At 42.0% G+C, this 18,204-nt stretch overlaps 1 protein-coding gene across 1 annotated transcript in view; it reads right to left on the bottom strand.

Annotated features, from left to right (window-relative positions):
• LOC134445119 (meprin A subunit beta-like) overlaps positions 1-17,938 on the bottom strand; it is a 32,980-nt gene extending 15,042 nt beyond the window's left edge. The window contains exons 1-12 of the mRNA XM_063194204.1: positions 17,855-17,938; positions 17,074-17,151; positions 16,854-16,872; positions 16,441-16,482; positions 16,289-16,326; positions 16,065-16,143; positions 12,437-12,554; positions 11,989-12,167; positions 9,000-9,224; positions 8,755-8,910; positions 7,142-7,366; positions 6,587-7,033 (exon numbers count right to left, since the gene is read on the bottom strand). Of these exons, the coding sequence (XP_063050274.1) occupies positions 6,587-7,033; positions 7,142-7,366; positions 8,755-8,910; positions 9,000-9,224; positions 11,989-12,167; positions 12,437-12,554; positions 16,065-16,143; positions 16,289-16,326; positions 16,441-16,482; positions 16,854-16,872; positions 17,074-17,151 (1,606 nt within the window). The 5' untranslated portion in view covers positions 17,855-17,938. The remainder of the gene's footprint in view (positions 1-6,586; positions 7,034-7,141; positions 7,367-8,754; positions 8,911-8,999; positions 9,225-11,988; positions 12,168-12,436; positions 12,555-16,064; positions 16,144-16,288; positions 16,327-16,440; positions 16,483-16,853; positions 16,873-17,073; positions 17,152-17,854) is intronic.
• Positions 17,939-18,204: the final 266 nt, after the last annotated feature.

Below are 18,204 nucleotides of genomic sequence, written 5' to 3'. Positions count from 1 at the left end.
ATGCCAGTTCATAATTTAATATCAATGGAGGCAGTGCCCCCCTCCCAACTCCGAAGGTTATGAGATGCTAATAATACGATGACACTGCGGTAATAATATGTCATTAACAGCAATTTGTGGTTCTCTTGATATTGCTTATAAACAAAAGGTACACCAGAAACAAGCATTGTCATGATTGTTTATTTGCTCTGGACTTGACATTAACATGTTTGATTTAGCTATCACATAATGGCTTTGGCTTGTCAGCCTGGAACATTCAAAGATAAGAGCCTCCTCCCAGAGGCTGTGGAACATTCTGTGGAACGCAAATTCTCTAGTCAGTTGCACCCTCTACCCGAGGGTGAGAAGGATCAAGGCCACCTGGATCCTTGCCTCTCCTAATAGGACGCATTACACGTGTCTCCCTTGGGTCGGTCACCCCTTACTGTGTGTGTCTCATTCGCTCAGCAGGAGTGCGAGTGTCAATTGTGCTGCCTGGATTGCTGTTCCTGGGTAGGGCGACCGTGGTTAGCTAGACCATACTTCTCCAATGAAGTATCTCAGGCCCCTGCTCAACCAGGATGCATGATCGAGGGGAAGTGTATCTTTGATGTCCCCCTTGGACTTTGGGAACCATAGTGTGTGCCCTCAAACGGGTATCTATCGGGGCTGGCTTGGCCAGCTCGCTGTGGTGGTGGTTGCTACTAGGTTCTCCGTCCGCAACTTGGACCTACGGCCCTGCTGGAGAATGGTCTTTTCTGCCAGCACGGTTGCACCTGCGGATGTTGTGTACTGAACATGTTGGAAATCCCCCCTTGTGTCAAGGCCTGGTTTGCCATTGGAGAATACCACTTGGTATTGGGGGCCTCGCTATACCTCTGTGGGCTCCGGCTGCACATCGGTTACACCCAGACGGGTGGTTTCCATGCCCCGGGTTCCCTCCACTGCGTGCTCTCCATGGTATTGGATGTCCGAACGCCTCCTTTGTGCGCCTGGTGCCTAGCCTCTCTTCTTTGGGTTCGGAACGAAAACCCTGGGCCATTGGGCGGCTGTTGCGTCTCGGGCTGCGCGTTGGGTGAGCATGACGCTTATCACTGCTGATGGACGCTGCCTCTTCGCCTTCAACAGCTCTGGGCATCGGCAGGAGAATGGTCTGTGCCCCGGCCAAGCTTTTGTTTGCGCATTCTAGGTAAAGGCAACTCAATCTGGAGTTTTTCAATACCCATAGTGGGATGTCGAGTGTTTCGACAGAAAGAGAACTATAGGTTACCGAGGGTAACTCTGGTTCTCTGAGGGAGATGAACGAGACATCTCAATAGATTGCTACACTCACCCACAAGCTCAAAGGTTACTTGCCTCAGATTGAAGCTCAGAGCCCAGTGCACCTGGGCTTTGTCCCCGAGGGGGCGGGATCCCCAGCTGTGCAGCTCATTGGCCTGACGGCATGATTGAAAGCAAGTTTTGGCAAATGGTCGCGGGCGTTGCCCATAGTGAGATGTCTGGTTCATATGCCTCAGAAAGCCGGGGTTACCCTCGGTAGCCTATAGTTATGTGCCTTTTTGCTTGATTGTGTTTCCTTCTATGATGAAATCATTGGAAATTCAAACAGTGAATGTTAACATTGATTTGGGTAACATCTGCTAGATTAATTGCAATTAATGAAGTTCTAGTGTCTTCTTTGATGGCCATCTTTAAAGATGGCTACCATACATTTTCAAGTTGCAAATGAGTGGATTTGATTATAGGCCTATTGCTCTTAAGCACAAACACACAAACACTTTTTTTTGCTCACCTCTGGGCTAAATTCAGCCTTTTTGTGGCCATATTATAAAATGTCTTCCATTTCAAGTGGTGAGTCAGGAAAATTGATTGTATTGTTTTTTTGCACATTCATGCCAAAATTGATGCTTGTATAATAACTTGCTTGATCAATCCTGTGCAACAAGTACATTTCTATGGTATTTTTTGGTGGCCATCTTGGAAAATCGCTGTCATTTAAACTGGGAAATTATTAGAATGTATTGTGTTGGTCTTAAGCACATAACTGCCAAATTTCTTGGTTGTGCTTGTATCATAATTTCCTTTCTCAATTCTGTGCAACAAATCCATTTTTAGAGTTTTTCATGGTGGCCATTTTGGAAAATGGCCACCATTGCAAATGGCAAATCAGACAGATTTGATCGTATTGGTCTTAGGCACATACATGTTGAATTTCATACTTGTATCATACTTTTCTAGGTCAATTTTATGCAATAAATCACTTACTGGGGTCTTTTTTGGCGGCCATCTTGAAAAATGGCCACCATTTCAAGTGGCCAATCAGGTAGATTTGACCGTATGGGTCTTAAGCACATACACGTTGAATTTCATGCCTGTATCATCATTTTCTAGGTCAATTCTATGCAATAAATCTATTTCTGTGATTCTTTTTGGCGGCCATCTTAGAAAATGGCTACCATTTGAAGTGGCCAATCAGGTACATTTGATCGTATTGGTCTTGAGCACATATATGTTGAATTTCATACTTGTATCATAATTTTCAAGGTCAATTACATGCAATAAATCAATTTCTGGTGTCTTTTTTGGCGGCCATCTTGGAAAATGGCCACCATTTCAAGTGGCCAATCAGGTAGATCTGATCATATTGTTCTTGAGCACATACATGTTGAATTTCATGCTTGTATCATAATTTTCTAGGTCAATTCTATGCAATAAATCCATTTCTGGGGTCTTTTTTGGCGGCCATCTTGGAAAATGGCCGCCATTTCAAGTGGCCAATCGGGTAGATTTGATCGTATGGGTCTTGAGCACATACTTGCCGAATTTCACGCTTGTATCATAATTTGCACGATTTTTCCTGTAGCCGCTCTACTATATCCAGATGCACGTATAGCAACAATGAGAAAGAGAGGGAGAGACGGAGAGAGAGAGCGATTAACGCGTATCTGTGTGTGTGTGTGTGTGTGTGTGTGTCTGTGTCGGGGAACATTTGAAGTGAAAAAACCACCCTCCCCCACTTCAGCATCAGATGTTGGTGGTCTACAAGTAAATCCTTGTTTACCCGACTATCTTGTAGCCCAGTCATGAAGTTCATAAAGCCATCGGTAGCCTATAGGCCAAGATATCCAAAATCCCTCCGCAAATTTCTGCATTGCCTGAGTTCATAGGCTAAAACAACTTTATTTAAGCCTGACTTATTTAGCTTACTTTATTAGCCTTATTAAGGCCTATTATCGTATCTAGGCTTTAACGTGGGCCTATTTTACAAAATATCCAAAGATGGAAAAGACACGACAGACAAGTTGAGGCTTAGGCCTACTGATCGTAGCCTATTACAGCAAACCGAACATGCGCTTTATGAACAGACAGCCTGAGGGCAAACATCTTCTTGGCACTATTGAGATAACCAGGCCATGCCAGGAATTCAACTACCTGGGCACACACTAAAATACTGACATACTACAATTACTTGGATCTTCAGTGGGTTTCGTGGGTCCGGGGGGGATGGGTGGTGATGGCACGCTTGATGTATTTTTCCCCACCCCATGCATGCACGCGGATACACAGGGTCGGGACATTCACCAATGAATGACTGAGTGCGGCTAAATATGCCTGTTGCATATCGTAGCCTATATTATTCACACATCACGTCAAGTCACAAATTAGTAGTCTCTTGCAGTTGACCTATGCCAAATTAACGTCCTCCCTGTAAGGCTGCACTAATTCAAACAGGTAGAGGAGTCGGCTTAGCCTATAGCCAAAGTCTATAAAATGTAGCCTATTTTTTGTAACCTTTGAATCGCACGTTTATGAAGAAACGTGAGGATATTACGAGGCAGAAGACGTCGCCGAATCAGCTGTGCAGCAACGCACCGGTTGGTAGTTTCTCTTTGCTGACTTGTTCTTGAGTCTCCACCCTATAAAAACCAGCGTGTGGTCTCAGTAGGGCTATGCTACGATGTTACGACAGAGCTGCGTTTGAGGGAAAAGACGCACGCTGTTCTCTGTATCTTAAATTGATTAACTTGTGCAATGTATATCCCACCCTACGGCGCTCGCGGACAATTAGCGAAATTGAGTGTTTTTTGAGGAGGTTGTGTGCGCGGGCCGTTTATTTAACGGATTTTACAATTATAAGTTAAATCACAGAGAACATGTCAGAGAGCGTTGATTCACACACAGCGCATCAGCTCAGTGTTGACGACACAGATATGGCCCTGTCTCGCGTAAGGGGTGGCCCACCTTAAATGTCTTCGGAACTACTCCCCCCCCAGCCAGGGGCCCCACACGAGCAGGGCCCCCCCGCACCGCGGGGGCTGCGGGGGTAGGCTATACTTTACGGCCGTGCTCGCAATGGATGGACACCTGGCCACCGCTCCTCCGCCTCCTTCGGCACTGATGACTGTGGGGGGGATCTCCAAGGAAATGGACATGGGACTGGGTTTGGAATTTCGGACTTGTATAGATTTGGGGTGCCCCGGGACTCTTTTAGATTTCTGTTAGTTAATAAATATTATTTTAAAACTCAATATTTGTGTCTTGGCGTATTTGTGGTGTACAGTAGCCTACTCTCCAGGGTATTTGGTAACAAGGAGAGGTGTCGCTGGAAAAATGCGCACTTTCTCACCTGCGACACATAACCCGACAGTTTGTTACACTTAATTTGAGCACGAAAACAGCAATATCAGTCGCTTGCTAATTTTTGCCAATGTGACAACATTAAATTCATTAGGGAAGTGTAGGTTAGGTTATCGCCCCAGCTGTTGGCGATGTGAGATAAATAGCCAACGCTTACACGCTCAAACGAAGCGCTGTTAGGTTACTGCGGTGAGGTGTATTGCACTCTCAGTAATTTTTACCAAACGAAAAAAGTATCCACATCCAGAAAACAAGTCTGAAGTTGCAATATTAGACGTTTCAAATCTTGCGATGCGAGAATCGGTATGGCTTCTGGCTACACTCAGTTTACATTTTGTCAGAGCTTGCACATTAGGCCTAATGGCAATTCATCCGATCATCTTTTTTTTTTTTTTTTTTTTTTTAAAGAAAATTCATTACGTTATTTAGGCTATTCTTTTTATGACTCTTCCTACTTCCTGGAGGTGTTCTCACACAATTTATAGGCATGTTGTTATCCGCTGAATCGGTGCGTGCTGGTGAATATGAGCATATATTAATATGCCGTCAGCATCGTCTAAAATATTCCATATAGGTAATAAACATTTTGGACGTCCAAGCTCACACGGGAGCGCTGCAATAGGTAAGTTGTAGGCCAGTGTTTCCCAAACTTTTGTGTCTTAACTGTGGTGTCCCCTAAACCTCTTTGTTGTGTCACTTAATTTGAGCACGAAAACAGCAATAGGCTATCAATCGCTTGCTAATTTTTTGCCAATTTGACAACATTAAATTCATTAGGGAAGTGTAGGTTAGGTTATCGCCCCAGCTGTTGGCGATGTAAGATAAATAGCCAACGCTTAAACGCTTAAACGCGGCGCTGTAGGTTACTGCGGTGAGGTTTAGGCCGCCTATTGCACTCTCCGTCATTTTTACCAAACGAAAAAAGTATCCACATCCAGAAAACAAGTTTGAAGTTGCAATATTAGACGTTTCAAATCTTGCGATGCGAGAATCGGTATAGGGGCTTGTGGCTACACTCAATTTAGGTCTAAGCTTACACATTTTGTCAGAGCTTGCACATTAATGGCAATTCATCCGATCATCATTAAAAAAAAAAAAGAAAATTCATTAGGCTATTTATTCTTTTTATGACTCTTCCTACTTCCTGGAGGTGTTCTCACACAATTTAATTAGGCATGTTGTTATCCGCTGAATCGGTGCGTGCGGGTGAATATGAGCATAATTAATATGCCGTCAACATCGTCTAAAATATTCCATATGGTAATAAATGTTGCCTACCCATGTGCGCTTGAATGTGTATTGTGTGTATGCAAGAGAAAGTGTGTGTGTGTGTGTGTGTGTGTGTGTGTGTGTGTGTGTGTGTGTGTGAGAGAGAGAGAGAGAGAGAGAGAGAGAGAGAGAGAGAGAGAGAGAGAGAGAGAGAGCGAGAGAGACTACCACGTGGTAAAGCGTATAGCAAGCGCTCCCAAGTGCCACCCGGCGGTTGTTTGGGTACACTGCAGCTAGGCCCGGTACGTACCGAGGTGGATGACGTGGCATTACCTCGGTAAAGGGTGTGCATTGTAGGGGGACCGACTGTATTTCGGAAGGAGTTTTGCGTGTGTTTGACAAGTTTTAAGAATATGCTTACAGTATCTACAATTATGTTGAATTATAAGTAATTCCTCACTTTAATACAGTAAACATATATATATATTACTTCTAATTCTGTTGACAAATATTGACTTGGTCAATACATTCCTGCCCCTGACAAGACCTTTGTCTATGACAGTATACCTCTTTATTTTGAATTTGAACAACTTTTTTCTTTCAAAATTGAAACCTGTTTTTGCCACATTGTCAAGAATCAGTGCAATATGACTGATTACAATTGTGTTGAAATGAAAAGAAAATAGTGTGATCAGGCTCGGATATTCAAAGCATAATAATGTTGTTACACTTCTGGACTTGAAGGAACCTGAGTACTCACAAGTTCTCATTGCTGGATCTGTAGTTCTACTCCTCTGTTTCGACATACGGTGCTGAATGTTTGGATTCTGGTCCACCACCAGGAATGTAAACTGTCTCCATGCCAATGGCCACTCTAACTGGTCATCGTAGTCCCCAGACACCAGGCGCATATACAGGCTAAAATATGTTACTCGCAATCGCAATAGAATTTGATAGCCATAACCATCAATAGTGTAATAAATGGGACTGTAATGGTAGGTGCCACTAGCACTGGTGCTCAGTAGCTCCTCAAAGTTACGTATCTGCCATGTCTGATGGGGACATTCGGTTTCTGAGAGGTTTACATCATCCACAGAGAAACCCCCACTTGAAGACCCTGCTCCCTTGCGGCCCCCAAACTCCACCTGGAAGATCTTGGTGGCATTCAGGGGAACATGGTGGAGCTGCCAGTAATCAGCTGCGGAAGCTAGGGAGAAACAGCATGATAAAGGCTATGAGGCCAGTATACTGTATTTACAAAGTTTCTATGATATGAACCCATTTTGTCCCAAAGACTACTCGGTCTTGACATTACCTGTGATTTGACCCATGAGTTTGCGAGTTCCTTCTACATCGTATTTGCTGTCAAACTCTCTTATCCAGATGTTGAGCTGGTCTGTCTCATTACCGTTGTAGTAGTAGTAGAACTGAAGACACTGGATTTGGCATAGTCTACTAGGAGTCACCACCCTGGTTATGAGCCTGGAGGAATCCCCTTCTTCTCCTGTCACAGTGCTGAAGTGCATGAAGAGGCCTTGACCTAATCAACATGCAGTAGATTAATAGATTGATACATTTGACATTGTTATTGGTTAAAGGTGCATGTGGCTAAGGGAAATGGGGAATGTGTTGAGCCTGGAGAAGATCAGGTATCACAACATGGACAAAATAGTACTATCACAAGATTTGGGATCCTCTATTGTCCTACATAAGAGGAGAAGACTGACTCCTGTATTGCAAGACCCGAACGCCTCCTATGCACTGTATTGTAATACCATTTCAAGGACTCGAGGATAAATGTTTGTCAATATGTGCTTTGTTCTGTGTATAACAAAAAATAAAAAATATATATTAAAAAAAGGTGCACTGTGTAAATAGTTTATTTACAGAATTCATGCTGCCCATTCACAAATGTTACCTTTTTCATGAATACATACCCCCACCATCAAAGTATTCATTATGACTCGGAAAATTGTACTTTTCATACATGAAAAGGGGAATCTTCTCCATTCTCTGTTATTTTGAATGGTCAGAAATAGAGCTGCTTTTGAGTTGATTTTGGTCATACTAGTAAATGCTGGTTCATTATTTAGTAAATATTCATAAAAAAGATTACATTTGGCAGTAGATAGCACAGTTTCAATGAGCAGCATAGTTGCAATACCTACTCTGGCCACCATCACACAGTGCACCTTTAATGTTTAGGGATGTATCAAATACCGAATCCAGATTCAGATTCAGATTGGTGCCTGAACAGGGACTGTGCTCTGGCATGAACTTTTGCTTGGATTTCATTTTGACATTGAAGATTTCGTTTCCTGCAGGCAAACTGTTATCTATTGTGGAGCCCAAATGGCGTCCTTTTTGTTGCTGCAACTAACCACGGGCTATTTCAACTGAATGGAAGTTTTGCCTTACATTTGTAGGGACAGTGTTTATGGGAAGCCACAGTGTCAGCAAAGAAACGCCTTGAAGGGAGTTTGGGAAATGGCTCAAGCTGCTGCAGTAGGTCAGTGAACTCGAAGCTCACTCCGTTGAATACTTTGAGCGGAAATATTGTGCGGAGATGATGTGTACTATTAAGGGTCTTTCCGACAACGAGACAACTCTCCCACTTTTACCTCAAAGTGCTGCTACACAAAGGCTCACTGCTTCCATTTTGGAGAGTAAGTGCAAGCACATCTTCTCTTAAACACTGATGACATAATCACGTTGCGCTTACACATGAGGTAGGACTCGGTTCGGTTGGCACTCTGGGGTTCAGCCAAAACCAATCCCTGTCAACAAGGCCAATATTCAGCCGAATTTGAAACCATAGATTCAATCAGAATCTTAGATTTGGTACATCCTATTAATTTTAAGTATCGATATCTAACTATATTAAAATTCATACGAAATAAGTCTAATTTACACTATAAACATGTCTACCCTGCTTGTCAGTGCCCAGGTAGGTGTGGTCTGAATGGGGGCCTCCATCAGTTTGGTTCACTCTCTTCCATCCGGATGGACCTCTGGAGCAGACCGTCATCTCACACATGCTCTCCTCATCAAAGCTGCATTGCTCCACAAAGGACACTGATTCATCTATATTTGAAAAAAAAGGATTTTTATTAAGCATACATGATCTATGTGATCGTTATGTCATAGTTATTTGAGTCAGCCATAGTTCTTACTGCAGTGGTAAAGCCTATTAAGTTCCAGTGTATCCGTGGGGCTCATTTCTACTCTTTGGCCGATCACATCTTGAAAGTCTGGGTTCTTTGTGAGGATGGTGGTCCCATTTCCATTTCCGTTAGTGAATGCGTTTTTACCGTAATGCATGACAGATGTGTAGTCGTATGGAGTATTGAGGAGGCTAGAATCATCCTCACTGACTTTCTTAAAATTGTGTTCATACCCTTGGGGAAAGAAGATCAATACTGAATAAGTTTTTGGAAATCAACAAAACATTTCAATGCCGTGACATAACCTTAAACATCATATAGGCTACTGTTGAATTTCAAAATAGTCTGAGTTACAGTATTTTTACATAACCTCAATGAACAGAATGAGTGGTAAGTCAAATACAAAGTAGACAGGTTACTCGGAATTCCATTAGTTATCCTGAAATCTCCAAGAGGTTGGACCCATGCATTATAAATGGGGAAATACGGTAAGTATGTCAAAACAGATTGCACAATATCTAGTCCTTTTTCTCTTGCTTGCAACACACCCTGAAATTCTACACTCTGGTGAGCTAAACCTGATCTTAATTCCTGTGATATTGCACAAAATTTCAGCCTAGCCATCCAGCGAGTCTGGGATGGCATGATGACTTGAGAGCATCGCTCAATTTAATTTCAAATCACAATGCGTAGTGGTCTGTTTGGCCATAGCAATAGCATGATCATAAAGACATTTGATTGACACAGGTAAACTCCACCTTTCAGATACTATTTAGTAGTTGGCCATATTTAAATAAGACTAAAGAGATGATCTGAAGCTGAATCATATTGGGCTGTTTTTGCATGTTTGGGAGGTTAGATAGCTAGATGGCTACATTACATGGCTGCCCTGCCTTACAGGGTCATTCCATGTCAATTCACATGATTCCCTAGAATCTCCCCAGATGACCGTCTCTGATTTACAAAATTTACAAGCAGATTTTGACACCTCTGGTTTTAGTTTCAAGGAAGATACAGGCCTAAAAATCACCATGCCCCCTCAATATGACCCCTTCTACCAGATGATGTACTTACAAATGGTATGCCTTGATTATTTTTGGCTATATTAAGCCTTAAAAACTGAATTTGTGAAAAGCGTGATGAAGAGTCTTGCCATTTTGGGGTTCCAGAACTTGGACACTATGTATGCTTTGGGAGTTATAATTGATTTTCCATCATATTTGGAAACTGTACAGTGTATTCCAAAAAATGTAGGGTGCTCAGACTTAAAAAGATAAAATAGGAGGGACTCAAAAACAGCTTTGAGACAAAATGACCTTACGGTACCCTCTACTTCAGGCCTCAAATTAACCATGTGGGCACTTGATGACTGGAATGCCCTTTTAACCCCATGTACAGTAGCACTGTATCAAACATTCAAGCTTGGAAAAACTTTGTTTTTCAAAGTTCTTCATATTAATCTTGGCCTTCAAAGTATATGTTTTTCTCTATATGTTATCACAGTGTCTGTTTTGTCTGCTGCCATCTGCTGGTCTAAAAAAGTAACAACAGCGTAATGTAAGAAGACAAAAGGGGCTGGGAAATCTTGGCCATAATTTACCAATAAAGCACTGTAATTATACAGCATATTGCTATATATTAATTATGATTTTAACAAGCATGATGAATATTTCTAGTTTAAATAATTTCTTAAGTGTGACTGCTTAATGCTCAATCATGATGCCAGTCCCAAGATGGCCTCAACCCTGCACTACATTTCTACCAGACATGGGGGTGGGTGTGTCCTGGTAGAAATGTAATCATGATTGAGAATTCTGCATAATGCTTGTTAAAATCATAATTGATATATATCAATATACTGTAGAATTAAAGTGCTTTATTGGTAGCCTAGCGAGCTTACATTGCGCTGTTGTTACGTTCTTTGACCAGCAGATGGCAGCAGACAAAACAGACACTGTGATAAGACATAGAGAAAAACATATACTTTGAAGGCCAAGATTAATATGAAGAACTTTGAAAAACAAAGTTTTTCCAAGCTTGAATGTTTGATACAGTGCTACTGTACATGGGGTGAAAAGGGCGTTCCAGTCATCAAGTGCCCACATAGAGGGTACCGTAAGGTCATTTTGTCCAAAAGCTGTTTTTGAGTCCATCCTATTCCATCATTAAAAGTCTGAGTGCCCTATTTTTTTGGAATACACTGTACAGTTCCCAAATATGATGGAAAATCAATTATAACCCCCAAAACATACATAGTTTCCAAGATCTGGAACCCCAAAATGGCAAGACACATCATCATGGTTTTCACAAATTCAATTTTTAAGGCTTAATATAGCCAAAAATAATCAAGGCATGCTATTTGTAAGTACATCATCTGGTAGACAGGTTCATATTGAGGGGCCATGGTGATTTGTAGGCCTGTATCTTCCTTCAAACTAAAACCAGGGGTGTCAAAATCTGCTTGTAAATTTTGTATGCAATTCACATGCTTGAAAAGTGGGCATGGCACCCCAACTTTGGAGGGCTTCATCTCCGCAACCGTTGGACGTAGGGTGCTAATACTTGGTATTCTTTCAATTGACATCAAAAGGTACCTGTATGTGAGATATCGGGTAAATCGGAGACGGTCATGTGGGGAAGGCGTGTGAATTGACATGTAATGACCCTACAGCAAAGTTGGCTCCATAAACCTCATTCTGCCAAACTTTTCCAAAGACATGAAGAGCTCGGACACGTTGGTTTGTTTTTAGGGACCCTCCGAGTCCTGCGAGTTAGGCATAAGTGTGATGATGTTTAGAATTGTATATGTTGTCAAACATATTAGCACGGCTAAAGTGTCTAACACGGTTTGATCACGCAAAATGCTGTATATCCAATTGACACTGGTCGTATTTTTTCCCAAACGTGCAAAAAAAAACAACCCAGTATGCTACAATTCCAGATAATCCCTTTAAACTCTGAGGATATTGGTGATAGCCAGGCTAACATATTTGAGAACCTTCTCGGATGTTGTCCACTACTATTATGACATGGTCATCTCTGTCATATCTTGATTGCTCATGGTAGAATCCCAGGGCATGGAAAAATTCATGCTCCACAATAGCAATATTTTCACATCCACTTCCAATCGAAAGAGGCTGATTAGAACTGAAGGACTTCCCAATAGAAGACCAGCATCTATAAGACACAATCAATATGTATTATTAACATTTATACCAATCGTTACAATTCAATCCCTCTAAATAGATCAAAATCAGTTTCATTGGCCAATTGCACAAACATGCACTTACACGTTGTACATGTATACAATAGGCCTACACGGCCCAATACACAGTTTACTATACAATGCAATATAATATTCTCATGTGCAATAATGAACAAGTAGAAATGTGTGAACTTATTTGATTACTCGCGTCACTGTAACCTAACATCTTACTAATACTTACCCTACATCTTTTTTGATGCCAATGTAGGGGTTTTCATTTAGTCGTGGAGTGAAGTCGATGCATGTTTTCAGTCTGAACTGCTCGAGTGCCCTCAAAATGATGCCTTTGGCATGCAAATCTGTGAAAGAAAAATATTGCATTATAGTCCCAACACTGACGATTTGTGATCAGCGACTCTTTGAGCCTGCAAAATTATGTCTTAGAACGTCGGTGATTAGGAAGAAATCTAGCCCGACAACCACTTGCGATGGTCCTGCTGCGGGGTAAGGATCCACCGATTGTCATAAGGGGGGTTTGCAGCCGAGAATCAGGCCAATAGGGCCTGGAGTTACTCTTGTACGTTTTTCTCCTTTTAGAGCACAGCACTGTAAATCACCTTAAAGGGACACTCCACCCATTTTGCATTAGGCTTTCCATTGCTAGACACCCAGTCATACTTTTGAATGGTCTTGCAAAAATCTCTCAATTCCCCCTGAGATAGGAGAAATCTACATTCATCTCTTAACACGTCCTCTGTCAATGATGTAAAAATGGTCATTTTGCATCATCGACAGAGGAAGTGTAAGAGAGGTGGATTTCTGTTGAGACTACAAGCCTTTTTCCCACCTTTTCAACCCCGCCCATAGGGGGTTGGACCTAATGCTCTAACAGACCTATCACAGATCAGTGTCCCAGTGCTTTTGAAATCACTGGCATTGAGGCTCCAGTAAGCAGTGTTGCCAGATTGGGCTGTTTCCCACCCAATTGGGCTGCTTGGGATGGCCGTCTGCGGGTAAAAATGGCATTTTACAGGAAAACTCGCCCAATCTTTCCCATCAGCATCAATAGAATTGGGCGGGATTTAGTGCTTCCAGGCGGGTTTTGAGCATTTTTTGGGCTGGAAATCATCAGCCTCATCTGAAAGTGAAAACCCATTGGGAAACTCCAACTCCCATTGTCATTGTGACACAGCACTCCACCGCACACAAGTGAACACTGCACACTGCACACAACGAAATTGCATTTATGCCTCACCCGTGCAAGGGGGCAGCCCTCAGTGGCGCCCCATGGGGAGCAGTGCGGTGGGACGGTACCATGCTCAGCGTACCTCAGTCATGGAGGAGGATGGGGTAGAGCACTGGTTCATTACTCCCCCCACCGACCTGGCGGGTCGGGAGTCGAACCGGCAACCTCTGGGATGCAAGTCTGACGCCCTAACCGCTCACCCATGACTGCCCTGCCCTGGCACTGGCAACACTGCCAGTAAGTCACTGGCATAGCTGGAAAGGAGAAGCTGGAGCACACTGCAGCTTATTTTGTGCACACACCCGACCAACGTTTCGGTGTTGCTACACCTTCTTCAGAGTCAAATGATAGCAAGAGAGAGACACAGGCTGGATCTCAAATGGTGCACTTGTGCACTTCGGGCACTATGTTTCAGTGCGTAACTAATACGGCATACGCACTGAAACCTGAACACTAAAGTGCACAAGTGCGCCATTTGAGATTCAGCCACACATTTCAAGACGTGACATTCACAGGTGATCCCACTTGGTTTGGCTAAATTGGTCTCATCTAATTGCAGGTAATTGACCCCACCCCTCAACACCAGGACAAGATTGCAGACAATTAGACAGGCAGAGAGGCTTCGTAGAAAGGCATTTTGGATTCATACTCTAAATTCAGTGGAGCCTCAGGGCATAAATGAGGAACACAATATGTCTTGCTCTCTGTAACAAATTTTTCCAGCATCGGGGCTGTGGTCTTGTAATAATTGTAGCTGTGGTTTTATTGACAATGTTCTTTGTGGATTGTTTTTTTCACTTTTTTATTTTGTTTTGGGAAGTTCGCAAGCTGTCTAATTGTCTACAATCTTATCCTGGTGTGGGGGGGTGGGGTCAATTACCTGCAATGAGATCAGACCAATTTAGCCAAACCAAGTAGGATCACCTGTGAATGTCAAGTCTTGAAAAGTGTGTCTCTCTCTTGCTATCATTTGACTCTGAAGAAGGTGTAGCAACACAGAAACGTTGGTCGCGTGTGTGCACAAAATAAAGTCTTGAAAACTAAGCTGCAGTGTGCTCCAGCTTCTCCTTTCCAGTGATGTCTGTCCCACTGTGATGCACCTGCAAGCAGGGTTGCCAGATGAGGCTGATGATTTCCAGCCCAAAAAATGCTCAAAACCAGCCTAGAAGTTCAAAATCCCGCCCAATTCTATTGATTTCTCTGGCTAAAATTGGGCGGGTTTTTCTGCTAAATGCCATTTTTACCCGCACACGACCATCCTAAGCAGCCCAATTGGGTGGGAAACAGCCCAATCTGGCAACACTGCCTGCAAGCTGAGGGAGGGATCAGAGCCATTTAATATCAGAGTTACGCCACTCCCATAGACCTCTATGGACCAATCTTTCCACAGCAATGGCGGCTCTCATGGAGCCTCACGGAGCGTTAACATGGAAATCCCCATTGACTTTAGTTCTATTAGAAGTTACTTAGTTCCAGGAGGTGGCGGTAGAACACAGAAAATGTGGTAAAGGTAATGTAATTTGTTTGTACTTAATCTTTGTTTGGTATGTGATGGTTCTGTGTTAGTTTCCAACGAACAGAAGTTTACTATTAAGAAACATTTTAATCTACGCGAATCACATCACCAACTGACTTCCTGGTCCCCGGTTTGCGCAACTCTGTTATTAGATGGCTCTGGGAGGGATGATGCATAGAGTCCCAAATAACTGGGTGTGACCTGTGGAACTTGAGCATTGCAGTGCATTATGGGATTGTTGTCACAAATCCACAAGCACTAAAAAGTCATTTTCTGCCTTTTCTTGGCCAAGAAGGCACCAAATTAGAAATGTATGTTACTATTCTACTATAAATATGACCCACTTTCAGTAACATATTCATGTCTCCACCGGTGGAATGCCCCTTTAACAACTCATTCTATTTATTATGCTGTGCTTTACTACTTTGTTGCAAGCGCTGCATTAACTAAAAGCTACATTTATGGATTGTCTTGAATACAAGTTCTACAAATGCAAAAATACAAAGTCTGTTGCACTAGAAAGATTGGAATCTTGTCATGGGTTCTAATCTTGTACCAACAATAAGGATGATATATTTTAAGGATCTTGTGATGTTTACAGTGTACCAGTATGGAAAGAATTGTGCAAACAATTTGTCACATTGTGACAAGTCAATCTAACCTCAGTCTGTCCCCTTTGTTCAAAAGAGGAGACAATGTCACGGCCACGGTCTCTTGCAAAGTGCTTGGCAATTCCCTCTACCCATTCTTGCATGGTTACAATAGACCACATCAAGGTGCTGTATGTTTGAGCTGTCAGTCTGTCACACTTTTGCTGATGCTATCTAGACCAACCAGTTATTCAGTTATGCAAGGACAGAAGCTGTGCCTTGCTCAAGAGTATTTCAGCCATGGATGATGACGTGTGGATGGAATGTGATCTTCCATCCCTCTGATCCCATGGCCAATTCCTCAACCATAAGGCGGGGTTCAGACTAAGACACTTTACCTTTGAATTTCAGTCTACTGCTTGTTACACTATCATTTCCCATGTTGAAAGGTTACTTTTTTGGAAGTCAAAATTGTCAGTGAGGTTGTGGTGGTTCATAATGGGGGCCTACTACTCACCAAGACTGCTTTCCAGCAGATAAGGAACAGGACTGCTCCATCTCTTGTCCTCACCCAATATAGAGCTTCTGGCTCTACGCTAGAGATTATTTTGTGAAAGACGAGAGAAGGCACGTTGGCAAGATATTTTATTGACGGTGTGCATCATGGTTTGAGAGAGTCATCCTCAGCAATGAATAATCAAGAAAGTCAAACATGAATGTTTTAACTTGAGGGGTACTGACCATCATTATGTCTCCATCAAACAGGTGTAATCCTGCGGCTAAAATATGAAATGCAATAATATAAATGAAAAATAATGTTCATAGCCCATTTATAAGCTACAAACTCATGCTTATGCTGTTGCACTTGATTTTAAATGTAACATGGGACTTACCCTCGTTGATATCAGGAATACTGTGACTTTCATCTTCAATGTCTTGATGAAAAAAAGGACAATTTAAATGGATCCATGACTTTACATGTTATGTGTTGTATACATATAACCAGGGCTTTAAATTAACACCAGCTAACTGGCCAAATGCTGGTGAAATTTCAGTTTTGGCTGGTAGAACAGACCAACGTACTAGCCACTTTGACCCATTACTTAGTGTTTGTTAACATGTACCCTTTTGACTGGTGGTGAATGAGGTTAATTTAGGGGCCTGAATATAACACGATGGCTATTCTTTATATGAAATAATACGGCTCCAATCTGCAGGCCAAGCGATTCTGATTCCTAAGTATTTGTTCTGGATGCCCTTCACAGTATTTTTTCACTTGATACCTGGGAGGATTAAAACAACTCACCTATGATCAGAGGCATTGGCTGTTCGTGTGTGTGTGTGTGTGTGAGGGAGAGAGAGAGAGAGAGAGAGAGAGGGAGAGAGAGAGATTGAAAGGGAGTGTGTGTGAGAGATAAATGCATCACTAAACAGCAGCATTTACAGCATATGTTTACAGAGTACAGCATTATAGAATATATTTTTAGAAACTGGTTATTTTAAGGAAACAGATCTTGAATGCTCACCGTACTGAATGCTTCCAGTGCACTCAACACAATCAGAAGGAACGCCAACATTGTCCTTATATTGAATGTGAGATCCATCTAAAATGTTCAGATTATTTTTTAAATTGTATAAATATGTGTTAAATTCTGACAATAATCTCAATCAATCTCTAAAACTGGTTAATTTAAAGGGACACTGTGCAGGAAATGGTCAAAAAAGGTACTGCAACCATGCTGCTCATTGAAACTGGGCTGTCTATTGCCAAATTTGATCTTTACATGAAAGTTTACTAAGTAATAAACAAATATTTTCTAGTATGGTCCAAGTGCAGTCATCTTTGCAGCCAAAAATGGCTATTTTTGGAAATTAAAAATGGTGGACCATGGAGAAGATCCCCCTTTTCGTGTATGAAAAGTGCAATTTTTCCAGTCATAATGAATACTTAGAATTTGATGCTGGTGGTAAGTATTCATGAAAAAGCTAACACTAGTGAATGGGCAGCATGAATTCTGGAAATAAACAACTAAAAATCTCACACAGTGTCCCTTTAAGTGAATAAACATTTCAACCACACATGCCTACAGTAGAAGTAAAGTAAAATAAGTAGAAGTACATTTATGATGTACAATATCAGTGCATGATATTACATAGGTAATGCATCAGTTATTTCACTCTACCTAATGAGTAACTAATGGTGCATTTTACTTTTATTTTACTTCTTCCTTTGCTATATACACCTGGTTACTCGTTTAAGGTTTTTTAAATTACTATTTATTTAAAAAAAAAAAGACTCATACGTACATAGTGTGAATCCTTACTGTCTGTTTTGAAGCTGTCTCATCATCACTGGAGGAAATGAAATGGCGTTGGGCTGCTGGTGCTTTACAGTAATATATGCCAATGTGCGGTAAATGAACGCTGAACTGTAGCTAGACCTGTTTTCATCCTACATTATAATTAGCTTCTGAAAAGGGAAAGAAAAACTTGATGTGGGTTAGAATGAGCAAGTAGTTCCTCATGCTTTCTTGGATTTGGATGTGTTGGCCTAAGGGTGCATATGGAGTGGTTGGCATATTTGAACACTTTTGTACAACAAAGGTGGCAACGTCATGGTGATGACTGACTACTTGAAGGTCATTGTTGTCTAGCCT

Source organism: Engraulis encrasicolus, chromosome 3, assembly GCF_034702125.1.
Source record: "Engraulis encrasicolus isolate BLACKSEA-1 chromosome 3, IST_EnEncr_1.0, whole genome shotgun sequence".
NCBI lineage: Eukaryota > Metazoa > Chordata > Actinopteri > Clupeiformes > Engraulidae > Engraulis > Engraulis encrasicolus.
The sequence above is the reverse complement of the archived record's forward strand: the minus strand, read 5'-3'. Positions and strand labels throughout refer to the sequence as shown.